The sequence below is a fragment of the Periophthalmus magnuspinnatus genome, chromosome 3 (assembly GCF_009829125.3).
Source record: "Periophthalmus magnuspinnatus isolate fPerMag1 chromosome 3, fPerMag1.2.pri, whole genome shotgun sequence".
NCBI classification, from domain to species: domain Eukaryota; kingdom Metazoa; phylum Chordata; class Actinopteri; order Gobiiformes; family Gobiidae; genus Periophthalmus; species Periophthalmus magnuspinnatus.
The window spans coordinates 35349203-35363305 of record NC_047128.1 but is presented as its reverse complement, the minus strand read 5'-3'; the positions used below and the strand labels follow the sequence as shown (position 1 = coordinate 35363305).

At 44.0% G+C, this 14103-nt stretch overlaps 2 protein-coding genes across 7 annotated transcripts in view; both read right to left on the bottom strand.

The window, feature by feature from the left end:
* pabpn1l (PABPN1 like, cytoplasmic) overlaps positions 1-14103 on the bottom strand; it is a 299018-nt gene that overhangs the window by 15182 nt on the left and 269733 nt on the right. The window lies entirely within an intron of this gene.
* cbfa2t3 (CBFA2/RUNX1 partner transcriptional co-repressor 3) overlaps positions 1-14103 on the bottom strand; it is a 39259-nt gene that overhangs the window by 12156 nt on the left and 13000 nt on the right. For all 6 annotated transcript variants that reach the window (XM_033987631.2, XM_033987633.2, XM_055231478.1 and 3 more), the window contains exons 2-5: positions 5388-5543; positions 2391-2632; positions 2201-2290; positions 1226-1407 (exon numbers count right to left, since the gene is read on the bottom strand). In XM_033987631.2, the coding sequence (XP_033843522.1) occupies positions 1226-1407; positions 2201-2290; positions 2391-2632; positions 5388-5517 (644 nt within the window). In that variant the 5' untranslated portion in view covers positions 5518-5543. The remainder of the gene's footprint in view (positions 1-1225; positions 1408-2200; positions 2291-2390; positions 2633-5387; positions 5544-14103) is intronic.

The following is a 14103-nucleotide window of genomic DNA, read 5'->3' as shown; positions in this document are numbered from 1 at the left end:
AGCGTATCTCTAATTTTTAATCTAGATCCCTGTACCCACTCTTAGATCTCTCTGTGTCCAGCTACACTCTTAAGCTTAAGGGGCATGGACTGAATACTGTGAGCCTGGCAGATGTTCAGTGGCACTCATCTATTTGTGTGCCTTTAGTTTATGTGTATGTGATGTTGTGTCTCGGCGCCATCTGGACAGTTTAAATGGGAGTGTTGATATTAATCTGTTTAGCCGGACCGCGATAGACAGGCATCAAATCTTCCACCGGATCAAATAAAAGCAACATGTAAAGTGTGTGTGTTAATGTGTGTATGTTGAGTACATTACCCCACACAGCCCGGACTCTGGTACCTGGCAAATTGCAAGAACAGCTGGCCCTACCCCGGCGGACCCCCTCCCCCTTGTACTCAATCCCGACCCTCCCCAGCCGCCCGACGAAGCAGAGGTCGGGAGGCGGAGGTGTGCGGATTACAGTGGGATTGCGCGTTCAACCTCCACACAGCAGCAGCAGCAGCGCCCACCATCTCTGCGCTCAGGATGTGCGCAGTGTTAGGGTCAGCACATCACCATCTGGACACAGCCCTGACATATGGACAGCTGCTGGGAGCCTGCAGGTCAGGCAGCCAGAGGAGGAGGAGGAGAGCAGGGCGGGGTCATTCAGTGTGGAGAGCGGAGATGCAGATGTACGAGAGGTTGATGCTAATGCGTGCTAATATATCAAGACAAATGTAGAGTTTAAGAGTGAATAAAAAAGCCAGAAATGTTTTTTTTTTTTTTTGTTTAATTGGAAAAGTCCATTTGAGATCATCTTTTATAACGGAGTCCTGTTTCTTTTTGCACGTTTTCATATCTTTAAATAGTATTGCATGCTCTGTAGCTAAAACACCAAGTAAAATAGAGATTTGCTTATTGATTTTCCTAAAAAAAGATAAGATTTTGTTTATAGTGTGATATTTAAATGTTATCAGAGGAGTTGCATCATATTTTAAACTGGTTAAATAAGCTCCCGTTGTGTTTGGGGTTGTGTTGGGGACATGCAGTGTACCATACTTGATTCTCTAATCACTTCTCCTCTGCCTCCTTCACAGACAGCTGGCAGAAGGCAACCTGGCATTAGGGCTGTCCAGACTTCCGCCTTCCACAACAAGGATTTATGGCCTCTCTGTTACTTGGCATTCATGAAAAGGCAGGAGTAATTCACCGCATATGGTTTTGTGAAAGTCTGTGAGTATACCTATCTGGGGTCCTTCTTTTGCCATGCTCATTCATCTCCAACATGATCTCCGAAGAGTCCAGGGGCGAACTGGCGTTGGCGTCCAGGAGAAGCTGCTCGTGTTGCGCCAGATATTGAGCCGGAGTCTGCTTGGCCAGCCTCGCACAATGGAGCAACTCTCTCTGAAGCAAAGGTAGGTTTGCCTGTATTGAAGCAAAGAGAGACGTCCAATGAAATAACCGGCTGTGGAAGGGTGTATAGATTTATTGAACAAGTGTAGATGTAGAAGAGTTAAGGAGACAGGAATTGGCCGAAAGGAGCTACAAAGGCACAACAAATAGGTCCGGTGAAATAGTGAGAGATCAGGAAAAAGGAGGGTGATAGATGGGAAGACAGAATGAGATAAGACAGGTGCTTTGACACACTGGTCTGCCATGTGTCGCTCTCTGTCCGGGATGAGCTGCTGGGCTGTGTGTTGTTGTATGTAACACTGCTGTCACATAACTCCTGAGACCTGTCTATTTGATAAAGCACAGTAATAGCTGCGATGTCCCAGATGTGGAGGATCAGTGCGTGTGGGGAGGTCTAACCCCCTCAAACACATACACACTCCACTAAGACTGGACATTTACGAGCACATTCACTCCACTGTGTGTTTTTACTATCATTTTACCACTTATGAACACGTTATACAAGGAAACGTTGAACTCTGCAATGGCTTTAAAAACATCTTTGGGGTCAAACTTGGAGTCTCCAGCTGTAGTCCAGAATAATAGTGTTGCACGTATTACTTAAATCAGATTAACAAACTGATAAGCTCTTAAAATACCCCTTAAGATTTTGTAGGAGGAGCTAAAATTAGTAAAACAAAAACATAGCTCTATAGTTTCAGCTCGGTCTAAGGATGCAAATAATAATAAAACATCTATCTACAGTTTTGCATGTGTTTTCAGGAGTTGATTTCTGCAAATTTGTGACAGTTTTGTAGATGTTTACCTTCAGGAAAGGAATGACAAAAGGCCTCAGAGGGAAATTTGTGGCCTCGTGAAGTTTAGAGTGAAACTCCTCAATTGTGAGCGTCGAGTTCTGTCACAAAACAACAAGTTAGATTTTATAAAATGCATAATAAAAAACACATTTTCTCTTTCACAATACAATGGTCTCATAAATCAAAATAGACACTCACCACTAGTCCCAGCACCAGACTGCGCACTCTCTCTCCTATCTCAGGTGATATATCATTGCCAAACTGTTGTAGGGTGGTGAGGAAGCGCTTGAGTTTGCAGAGCTGCCGGGCTCCACACGCTGGGGGCAGCTGCTGGTTTGACAGGGACGCGGTGGAGGACATGGCTGGACCGTTACTGAAGCCGTTTGGGGTGGACGGAGCACCATTCAGTGACGTGGGAGAGTGACTACTTCCGTTCAACACTGAAACAACACAAAGACACACTGTTAGCAACATAGACCAATTAACATAGACCAGTTTCACTCTGTTAAGGAGGAAGTTTTATGCAAAATCGTGTTATTGAACTTTCTACCAGGTTCTAACGCTGTTCCCTTCTCAAGAACACGTCTGAAGAGTATTTTAGCTGTTTCTCCCGTGCTTTATTTGAACCATCCTTAGCTATAAGAGTCTGCGCAATGTTCTGTCCACAATCCTACGTCACCCATGCTACAATTCTCCATAAATAAACAAAAACATTTAACAAAACTATACACAGCGACGTAACAAACCTGATGTGATGTGCAGTAGTGTCATTAGCGGGGATGGAGCTGATTGTGTTGTGATAGTGCTCTGAAGGGGGAGTGATTTAGCGAGGGGAGACTCAGAGCATCAAAAACAAAAGGGAAATTTATAAAACGTGTTAATATGTTGTTTTGGGTGAATATAACATCTAAATCTAAATATGTTATGTGTAGTAGTTTATATCCAATAGAAGTAAAATACAGTCCTTGTTTATTCTCACCACTTTTATTCACAAAAGCATGAGTTAATTAAATGAATACGATTTTTAGGGTTGTCAAACGTATGGCAAATGAAACAGTAATCAATACTAAAATTTATCCAAACGTTTGAGCAAGTACGAATGATAAAATATAAAAATAAAATCACAAAACAGGACGACCTAAACGATCGTGAACTTTATCAGAGCCACATGGTATCATAAAGTCCAAATATTTAGTGCTGAAAATGACATTCTTTTGTCTTTTGTCCATTTCTTAGTCTCAAAAGTGAAATGTTTATATTGTGACACTTACAATTACTTCATGCAGTTGTAATCTTGCTGTTTATTTCTTCAGTTTTAGTCAAGTTACTGATCGATAGTGTACTGTACAGTGATTTTGTTACCTCTAATTTTATTTAATATGACATCAGAAATAAAAAAGTGTTGCGTGTAAGTGTCGAACTGTAACTATCTAATCTGTACAGCAGAATACAGACAGTGACTTCATACAGTAAGTGCCTTCAGTGGCCATATGACTGAAGACTATCAGTGTGAGCTGCCACAACTTCAGCTGTCTCACAAGTGGTACTATACGACCCCCCCATACCCCCGGACCCCCACGCCCGCCTGCCCCACGCCCCCCCTGCCCCACGCTATCTCCCTGTATCACTTTATTTCATGTTGCTGCTCACCCCTGCTCCGTCACTCACTAGTAGGACACAACTATAAGAGGAACTTGTTAAAGACGTGCCAAAAATAGCCCTTTGGCCTGTGTTACTTTTATTCCAATAGCAGGTGTGCCGCTAAATCTGGCCCCGCACATGTCCACCAGCTGAAAGTAGATTTGCAGCTTTGAGGTTCAGAATAGTCAGAGCTTTCTTACACATTTATAATCACTCGCATATTATTATTAAGACGAGTATAAACAAATAAATAAGTCTGGCCAATATGTGACCTCAGTGCAAGTATGTTTCAGATTGAAAAGTTTAAAAAACAGCCTGTCAAAGATGTTTCGTGTCACATAGACATTTTGGAATGAATACAAATCGGAGTCGCTAATGCTAAAAAATGGTTTTCTTTGTGATTAAATGGATAGAGTTGCCTTTGTAAGAGAAGCTGGTGCCTGTAATAAAATGACATGATTTCATTATACCAGCATATGCAAGCACTTACACAGACCATGGCATCCAGACTATAATTGTGTTCCCGCTGCAGCTTTTTTTCAGATTGCAGTCAACCACAATACGCCACTGTGGAGTGTAACACTATACTTTGTAATTGAAAAGAGAACTATAGTTTAGCAGTTTGAGTCTGGTCTGGTGCTTGCGGTTCGTCTCTGTCATATTCTAATCTGAGGGCACAGCGCCTGAACACATATGGACTAACCCATGTGATCCCAGCAGGCAGCACTTGTGTTCTGGTTTTAGATACGGAGAGGTGCAAGGAGAGAGCCTGGACCGCTGACCGCCCGCCACAACAGGTGAAACAACACGGCCTGTCATTGCTATATAGGGAAGAAAGTAGTCTACGCTCACACAACTCCTGCTCATCCACGCCGCGCGGCCAGCTGGTAAACAACACATACATACACCAATGCACTCACAATGGGACAGCCGCAGCGCCCACATGCTCTGGGACACTTGTCCAATGATTCCAATCAGACAAAATACTCCAAGGACGCTTAAAGAACACACCTGACCCAACAAGACATTTGTTCACGACAACAGGGAGAAATATTTGGAATTTCCCTCCTTTTATTCAAGCCGTGAGGTGACAGTTGATGTAAGAGGAAGAGGCCCAGTGTGGACAGATGCAGCGGGGGGCGGTGTTTGCTCTGCACTCACAATAGAGATGCAACACGTTTAGGAGCAATGTAGATTTGAACTTGTCAAATTAATTCATTACTTGAACTTGTGATAAAATGTGATTTGTTCAAAGTTCACTCTCCACTTTGTTCACTCTTTGTTTACTAGAAAGCAGCAGTAGAAATAAGTGACATACGGGAAATCTAAAGCCAGTAAAAAAAAAAAAAAAAAGTTTCATCCTGTACATATAAGAATGAATGGACTTTCACATCCCTGAACAAGCACAGCTCTCCTCACATCATGTCCAAGTCAACGTGACATTTACCTGCATATAATGTTAATCTGCACACGGAGACAAAACGTATAATTAGAAGTAATGTATATGATAGATACTCAGACTAAGTATAGGTGTAAATTGCAGGTTGTTCTTACTTGATTTACTTGTGGTGGGGGTGAATGAAGCGGTGCGGTTGGTTGCTTGGCTGACAGCCGGAGGTGGAGGAGGCATGGTAGGCGGGGTGGACCTGGGCTGGGCTTTCACATCTGCAGGTGAATCGGGCATTGTTCCAGCCTTCTGCACTCTGCTACCTGCAACACGGACAAAAACAACACAGATCAGAGGAACGCTTTCCAAACAGCTACGGCGGGTTTAAGTGAAAGCAGATTTTAAACCTGGCAGACATCGATCCTGTCCATAAGCTTTCATACAAGAAGCAAAACAAATGGTAACAGGGAGTGGACATGAGCCCAAACTTGTATTGTGTCTTGTTGGAGATTCATGGCCTGGGAGAGCTACAGTAACACCTGCTCACTCGCTCAGCTGCTGCCTCACCCCTCCCTCCTTATCACCCTCTCTCTCTCCTTCACACACACAACACTCCACACAGCTCTGACATCCCAATCAGAGCCCCTCCGCAGTAACCTCCACCAGCCCTCTGAAGCCTCCCCGGTCCCATGCGCGCTGCACCTCCGCCTGTCCCCTCTTGTCCTCAGCTCCAGACAGTTTGACAGCCAGTGACAAGTGCAGCTGGATCTGCTGCTGTCCATCACGGTGGACTAGCACTCTGTCCTGTTACCATAGGCCCAGTGTCTGCGCCCTGCTAGACGACCGCCAGCACCAAACAAGGAAACACCCACACGGAGCGGGAGTTATAGCAAGAAGTGCCCCACGGGGTGGACGTGAAAAAATGATGATAGTGCAATTGTTGTTTTGGAGATATGCAAAACTTAGAGTATACCGTCTATAATAACTATTAAAAATACATCAACAAGACACGGAAACATATTCATCGATATTTCTAACATTTAGTAGTTAATTTTATGGTCTGTTTGTGTTTTTCTATACTCCAAGACATGTACAGACACATTTTAGCACATGATCTTGATAAAATGTTGAATTATCATCTAAATATTATGCAAAAAGACATTAATTTTTGTCTTTTTCAATCGCTCCTACCACAGAGTACAGTTTATGTCCTGTGGCTTTGTACTTGTCTATAATATTATATGAAAAATGTCTTAAAATAAGTATTAAAATCACAACAACAAACTAATACCTGATTAATGTCGTAGTATTTTCTTTGTCTCTGTCCATAAATACGTGCTAACACTAAATTACACTGTCAGTTTTAATCCACTACTTAAATAAAGGGTGAATTTAGCTTTCTGCCTCATTTTGACGTAACAATGCCTGTTTTATGGGCTTGTATTAGAGCTTAATCATCTCACCTTGTTGCATATGTGCTGTGCCCTTTATTGACAGTACATAAACAGCTGTGTTATTATTCGGAGGAGTATGTGAGAGGTGTCTGCATGTTTACTGTCTCTCTGTCCGTCTATGTGTCCCCGCAGCTGCTGGAACCAGATCTGTCTGTAATGTAAACCTGAGCTCGGAGGTGTGATGGCTTCTGCAGATTGTGCGAAAATCTCTTTTGAATATGTCCGCCGGGCATGTACAAAATGTGCAATACAAAGAAATCACTCAAATAACTTCAAAAGGAACATATAGTACGAGGAAATAATACTGTAAACACGAAGTAATAGTGTAAAAAGCACATCTACGGGACTATTTTCAAGTTGTTTGGGATCATTAAAGTGAATAACTACACTGTTTTTATCACGAAAAAAGCTCATTACGTCAATAAGTGCAGTTAAATCAGTTCTACATAAATAAAGACTAAAAAGAACTGTACAAAGGAAGGAATCGACATGTTTAAAATAAAAAAAACAGAGATCACACTTTGGAAAAACACATTTTGACACAGAGGCTCCTTGTATAACATTACTAGCCAATCAAAAGTCCTGATAAACCTACAGCTCTGTTGATGTTAAACGCTCATATAGAAGTGTTTAACAGCTGCTGCAGTCTGTATTCAAAGTGCCACTCTGCGACGAGCCCAGTGAGGGCCATTGACACAGTGATCCTGAAGAAGATGACGGGCATGCCTCTGTTTGTCTGATGCCACGAGCTCGCAGCATAAACACTGGGTTGTAGATAAAGGCAGACGCTTGAGTTGATATAAATAGAACTGAAGAACCCTAAACACACAAACAAGCCGAGTGCACAGCAGAATGCGTATAGACCGGGGTGGCCATAAACACCAGGAAGTCAATCTTTCACACAGCATGTAATACAGGCCCTTAAACGCACCAAATTATGTATCTAAAAGTGAGAGCGCTGACATGGCTGCTATTGGTTTTTACTAGAACCACAGTGTCATTAGACTATAGTTGCTTAAGTGATGCTACAGGCAAAGGAGGAGAGTCTGTCTGCTCCCATTGTGGGATTATGGACAGCTGTTTAATCTGAGCAGCTACAGAGACGGGGCACCACATACTCGCCGTGGTGATTTCACTTTTAATACATTAGGAAGTCTGCTAGGTCTGAAATCCCATCTGCAGCCATCTGTGCCATCACGGGCTGTGCTGAAGGATGGAACGCTCCTGCTCAAAGACGCCGAGGTAAGATCTGAGGTTAAGGTCTGAAACTGAAGCTGGGAACATTTCTCAAACAAATAATCAGACAGAAACTAATACGCTCTAATGAGTCTAATGCAACTGCAAGGCAAGAGTAGCCCAGAACATGTTTGTTATGTGTCTTTTATACTACTTATACTACTCTATACTACTCTTTTATACTACACTACTGTATTTGTTCTACGTTTGCCAGTTTATGTTGGTTTGAGAACAAGTCGCACGTGACTCAACGGCTAAATTAACTAGAACATCTTGACCTGTCAGATCTATTATTATACGCTCTTGGTTCATTCAGCAGAGTCAATTAGTATTAAATAAATTAGAATATTAGTTGGAGAACCTAAAATAGGCAAAATTACTCAAACTAAGTAACCCTGGACAAGCCTAGAGCTGCTGGAGGTGAATGACTTATGTACTTTACGACTCCACAGGTTAAATGGGTTAAATGCAGAGGACAAATGTACCAACAGAAACTATAAAGTATCCATGGGTTTTAATTAGGATCATAGCCATTGTGATGAACAATTAAGCTTAGAAAAAAGAGGAAAATATATAGAACAAAAGTGTTATAATTAGTTGTGATATTGACACAAGATCAAATCACCAAGCCACAAACAGCATCCATCATCTCGGCTACAATCTGGCGCTTCGAACAGCTGTACGTCTGCACATTTGACGTAATCAGGACTAAAAGATTGCTCACCAAAGAAACTGTCTGCAGTCGGAGCTGTAAAAAATGTTTTTCTCCTGCACTCCCCTTTGTGCCATGATGAAATGAGATGAAAAACAATTCACTGTGAGACAAGCCAGATCATAGATCTCAGCGTACAACTGCAGCCATGTAACGCAGCAGGTTCTAAAGTACTTTAAAATACTTTCTTTATAGTAACTGAAACAATGCATTAATTAAAGTCTAACCAAAATATATATTTGAATGGACAGCTATGAGACTTTGTGCACAGATATGTGTACAAAGCTGCGAGAGAATAAAATCCAGCTGTGCCCACACAATGCACAGGACTGGACTCAAATAAAACATGTGAATGGATAGCTATTAGGAAAGCATTTAAGTTTCATGTTGCATTGGCATATCTCTGTGTTACATATGTGTATAGGCACTAAAATGCAGCTGGAACCTATTAGCGTCACCTAACCGCTGCAGAATAGTCCCTTAAATCCCTGCTGCCTGTTCCCCGTCAGTAGTCCACAGAGAGCCTCCACAGTGACCACAGTGCACTCCTCTGTCTCCCGCTCTCACATCCTCCCTCTCTCTCACTGTAATTCCCCCAGTCTCCAGGAATGCTGTTGTTTTTAATTTCTCCCAGCTGCTCTGGCTGGCTGCCCGGCCGCCTGCCTTCCCACATCTGTTCCCTATCAGGCCGCTGAGGAGTCCACACAAACAGCACTGCAGCCTCTGGCCCCAGCCCCCCCACCAGGACTTCATATCAAAACATGGGAATTGTAGCCCATGTGCAGTGGACCTAAAACACAAGGCTACAGCGCCTATACAGCTCCCTCCGCTCTCTCACACCAGTCGACCAAATCCCATTAAAACTCCCAATCTGCTGACAGTTAGCAGCACCGGACCAATAACATGCCCTGTGAACACCTTGGGCAATCTACAATGAGCGCTCCTTTCTCAGTGTATTTTTATATTAACAGTGGGAGCTACATGGCACATCTGATGTAAGATGTGAGCACGCACGCTGCCTCAGCAGACACATCCCAGACTGCACTTCATCTTGAGCTGATTTGGAGTTCAGAGGCTTACAGCTCGCACTAATGACAGACTGGGAGACAGACATGTGCAGAACATCATGGACAAGCTCGCAAAAAACACAGCTATGTATGGACTGTATTAGTGTAATAGAGAACGCGCAGACTGAAGATCATTTACAGAACGTTTCCATATAAGACATAAACAAACAAAAGGGCGACAGTGACGGAGGCTGTTTTCATCAACAACAAGTCATTTTAAATATGGCAAAATTTTCTGTGCAAAGTCCATTGAGCCAGAGGGAGCTGAGGACAGACAGATTAAAGAGCGTTTATCCAAGGCCAGAGGTGCTAAGGGTAGAAGAGCTGTGTTTCTCTTTCTCGGAGCGGCAGGGATCCTGTCATACCGGGCTTATATCTGTGAAAGCTGTTATTGATGTAATTGTATTGAAGTTCTAGCGACCATCTGTTCTCCGTTGGGAGGGCCCGGCTCCTCTCGTCGGCAGTGAAGTGGTTATGTGCGGCGTATCACTGCTGTCGATGTGCTCACACAGAAAAAACTTCCTTTTCAGATTTTCCCAACGGCTGCTAATAAAATCCAGATGCTAGACTAGAGCTGTTCTCTGCCTCTTCCTCTTTCTACCCCTCCTTCTCTCTCTCTATCTCCAGCTCCCTGTCCTGTCCACCCCCCGTCCCTCCTCCTCTAACATTGCTAATCATTTATTTTCAGGCTTTCATCTACCTCTCCTTCCCTCCCCTTCACAGTCCATCCATCCTCGCCCGGCTCTTTCGCTCCAGCCACTAACCCAGAACCATTCCTAAATAAAGGAAAGTATTTGTGACATTCAGCTGAGGCAGGCGGTGCCAAGAACAACTCCCGGGACTGAAACACATCTGGACTGTGTTAGACCGGCAGTGGGTATGGGACCGACGCTGGCTCTCCCATCTGCACTAAATGGTTATAAACATATGAATACATCACCTATACAGACTCTTAATGTCAGCTACTAGCAACATCCGCACAAAAGACTTGAATAGTCTCAGTCTTCATGTACTGACACAGTTTTGTATGGCACCTTCCAGCGTACATGTTACAAATGCTGTTTAGTTGCATGTCTAATGTGAAGTGCAATACAGTGCATGGGTATGGGGCCTGCGTGTGGCTCTAGGGTCTCTGTGTGAGAGGAGTTGAACACCTGAACATCAATAACTGTCATGCGGGCCACCTGGGACCCCACAGCCAGCCTGCTCCATGGGCACACAGCCATCACCAGCACAGCTGCCACGGTGAGAGAGGGGTATGGGGGAGGGAGGAGGAGACGAGAAGGAGACGAGAAGGAGACGAGCGAGGCAGCTAGAGAAGGATGTGACTTGTACATCTGGGAACAGGCAGCGAGACACAAAGAAACACTATACCACTCACTTTGTTTCCTCTTATCTGTGTTTTGATGTCTCCCACTCAGTGACGCTAAAAATACACAATTCTCAACATCATTTGTATTTGGTGACAATAATCCAGGTAATGAAAAGTAATAGAGAAAGTATGTATTATTACAGATGTTTTTAGAGGATTTAGAGACATCTATGACACACGGCAGTGCATCCATGTCTCACTTGGTATTTACCACAGCAATCGGCAAATTGTGTTACATAAACCAAGTCTGACACATATTTAGTTGATTCACTCTCAGTAACAAAACACTTGTAAACTGGCAGCGTGCACTTTGAATAAATGCTTTGAACATTCCTCCTCCTCAGATATCATATTTATGTGCACTCGCTGACATGAATGTGCTGATGTGAACACCTGCAGCCTCACCCAGTACCAATTAGCTCATCAGGCTTTTAATTACCCTGTTAATTGCATACAGGCAGCATGAAGGGCAGCCTGGGAATAGGGCAAGGGGAGCCTCCTGAGGACCCAGCCTGACAAGCCTGACAAACAGAGAGAAGCAACCACAACACAGCCACTCTGGAGACAGACAGAGGAGATCTTCATGAACAATAGTCTACTTTTAGCATTATACTGCACATGATCCAAAACGCTGTGGTGATAAGAAGTCGTGAATGTTAAAAACAAAGAGAAGTGTCCGTACATCTGTGCAACATCTGGATTAGCTCATACTGGATGCAGAGCGAGAGCAAGGGCAGCTTCAGGTTCAGACTGCAGAGAGCGTGGGAATGTCCCACTGTGAGTTTGGGGCATCTATTGTATTTGTGGGAGAGTTGGTCTCCACGAGTGGCCTGTCTGCCAAAGAGCTCGGCCATAACACAAACATCCTTTAATGGACTCACACAAACAGAGCAGAGATATGAGGACTCACGGCCAATATGAAATCCCCCTTGGTTTACCCTGTGATGTGCACATGTACTAGATAACCCTGTCCTCTGCACATGCACTAGATCCGCCTGGTGGAGCAGATGTCCTCGACTCTGTCTCCTCAGGACAGTGTGAGGAGGTGTATCCAGGAAACAGTGGCCAGGCTCACTTCCTGTGTGACAGGTGCACGTCGGAGGCCTGACAGCTGCTGTCCTGCTCTGGCTCCCGCTGTATTCATCTCTCCTGTTCCTCCCTCTGCAGCCAGCTGCAGCACAGCTCTGTTTGCTCTTACGTCACTGCCTCTGCCTACTGATTTATGGAGGACAAAAGACTTGGATCTGACCCTGGCAACACACACGGAGACATATGTGACCACACAACAGCAACTGAAGCATCACAACACTTTCTCTGCAGAAAGCCCAATTCAAAGCATATGTGAACATAACACAAGTGTGAATTATTCTCCTTCTCTGATGCTGAGAGCTGTAAAAATGAACACGGAGCTGTCACAGAGATGGGAAAACAAACAGCAGATTAGTCACTCTGCCGCTCCATGTCATGTATTTCATTTGATTCACTGTTAAACGTCTCTTCTGTCACTATGAGCTGTCAGCACCGACACAAGTGCCTCGCCAGCTCTGCTCCCGGTCTGCCAGTCTTCTCATAGCTCTTCATTTGGCCCACAGGCACGGCAACAATAGCTCCGGACATTAGCCAGGCCTGGGCAGGGTGTTGTGTGTTATCCTGTAGGACTCTCACACAGCAGACCAGTGGGAAAGCAGCGAGGAGGAGGAGGGGGAACATTCATGTGACAGGTTCAAGAGAAGCTCTGACAGTTTCTCCATTTAGCCTACAGCCTGCTCATGCTGGAGGCTGCCGAAATAAATACCAGTTACTCCTCTGGGATACGAGCCGACTACGGGACGCCGCCACAAAAACAGAGCAGCCAGTCAACTACGAGGAGTGACAACAGTGCCAATAACAGTGGGAGCTGGTGGCAAATTAACATGACCTACTGACTGGCAGGGAGTAACTGGGTAGAAATAGTTCAAGGAAACTTCCACATAATAAACTTTATACTTCATTTCTTAATATTTAAGCTGGTAATTTCCACATAAACCACAAAAGTCACGATAAAACTGTCCAGTCTTTTGCCAAAAGGCTGTCTAAAGCAAACTGGAGTGGATTAATGACAACCTGAATAAATACAAAAGTTCTGGTTTATTTGTTTTTTCTAATTCTTAACTGACAAGTGGAAAAATTAAACTTGGACGTCGTCTCCAACTGCAAATCAACTCTTCAACGGATACGGATAAATAACATAAATCTGAGCCTGCAGATTATAATGTCTATAAACATAAACCCAAACTCCAACTTCAAGTCATTTAATCACTTTCAGATCATCGTTAAACTTGCAAAAACTAGAAGTCTCCCATCCCAAGTGTATCCTTTACCAACAGCCATAAAGCACTCAGAGCCCAGCAGAGCCATCTTCCTCTGTGATAACCACAAATGTCAGAGCTTATTACTTAAAGAGGTCTCTGTGAAGTGTGCATTAAAGCCTGAGTGTGCATAATCCCACCTTCCCAAAGCCCTCGGTGCTTTTTAATGTAATACCCCGCACCTCAAAGTGACCACTGCTCTGCGGACATGTCGGGAAATCTTGGACGGGTACGATAACATGTGCTTTTCACTAGTCAAATGAGCACTTTAGACAGACGGGAGGGACATCTCTTTGAGCTTACTGTATGCATGTGTGTGTTGCGTGTACGTGTGTGCGTGTGTGCGTAGAGGAAGGAAGGCTGGTGCCGAGATTAAGGTCTGTACAACTAACTGGTAACACAACAGCAGCCTCCCATTTGAAGAGACGGAACCATCTGTGTGCGGCACGGGATCTGTTTCCAGGAGATAACAGCTTTTTTAATTTCACAAATACTGTACAGAGACGAAGGAGAGAGAGAGGGAGAAGGGGAGAAAGAGCGACGGAGAGGCAGAGACGGAGAGAGAGAGAGAGACATGACTTCTTTCCCAATCTCTGCTTCCTTGCGTTTTCTCACAGACTTGTAGAGACTTTGGAGACAGGGCCTTAATAACTTTAGTGTGCGCTCCTTTGTGCTTGTTTACCCGCTCCCTGTG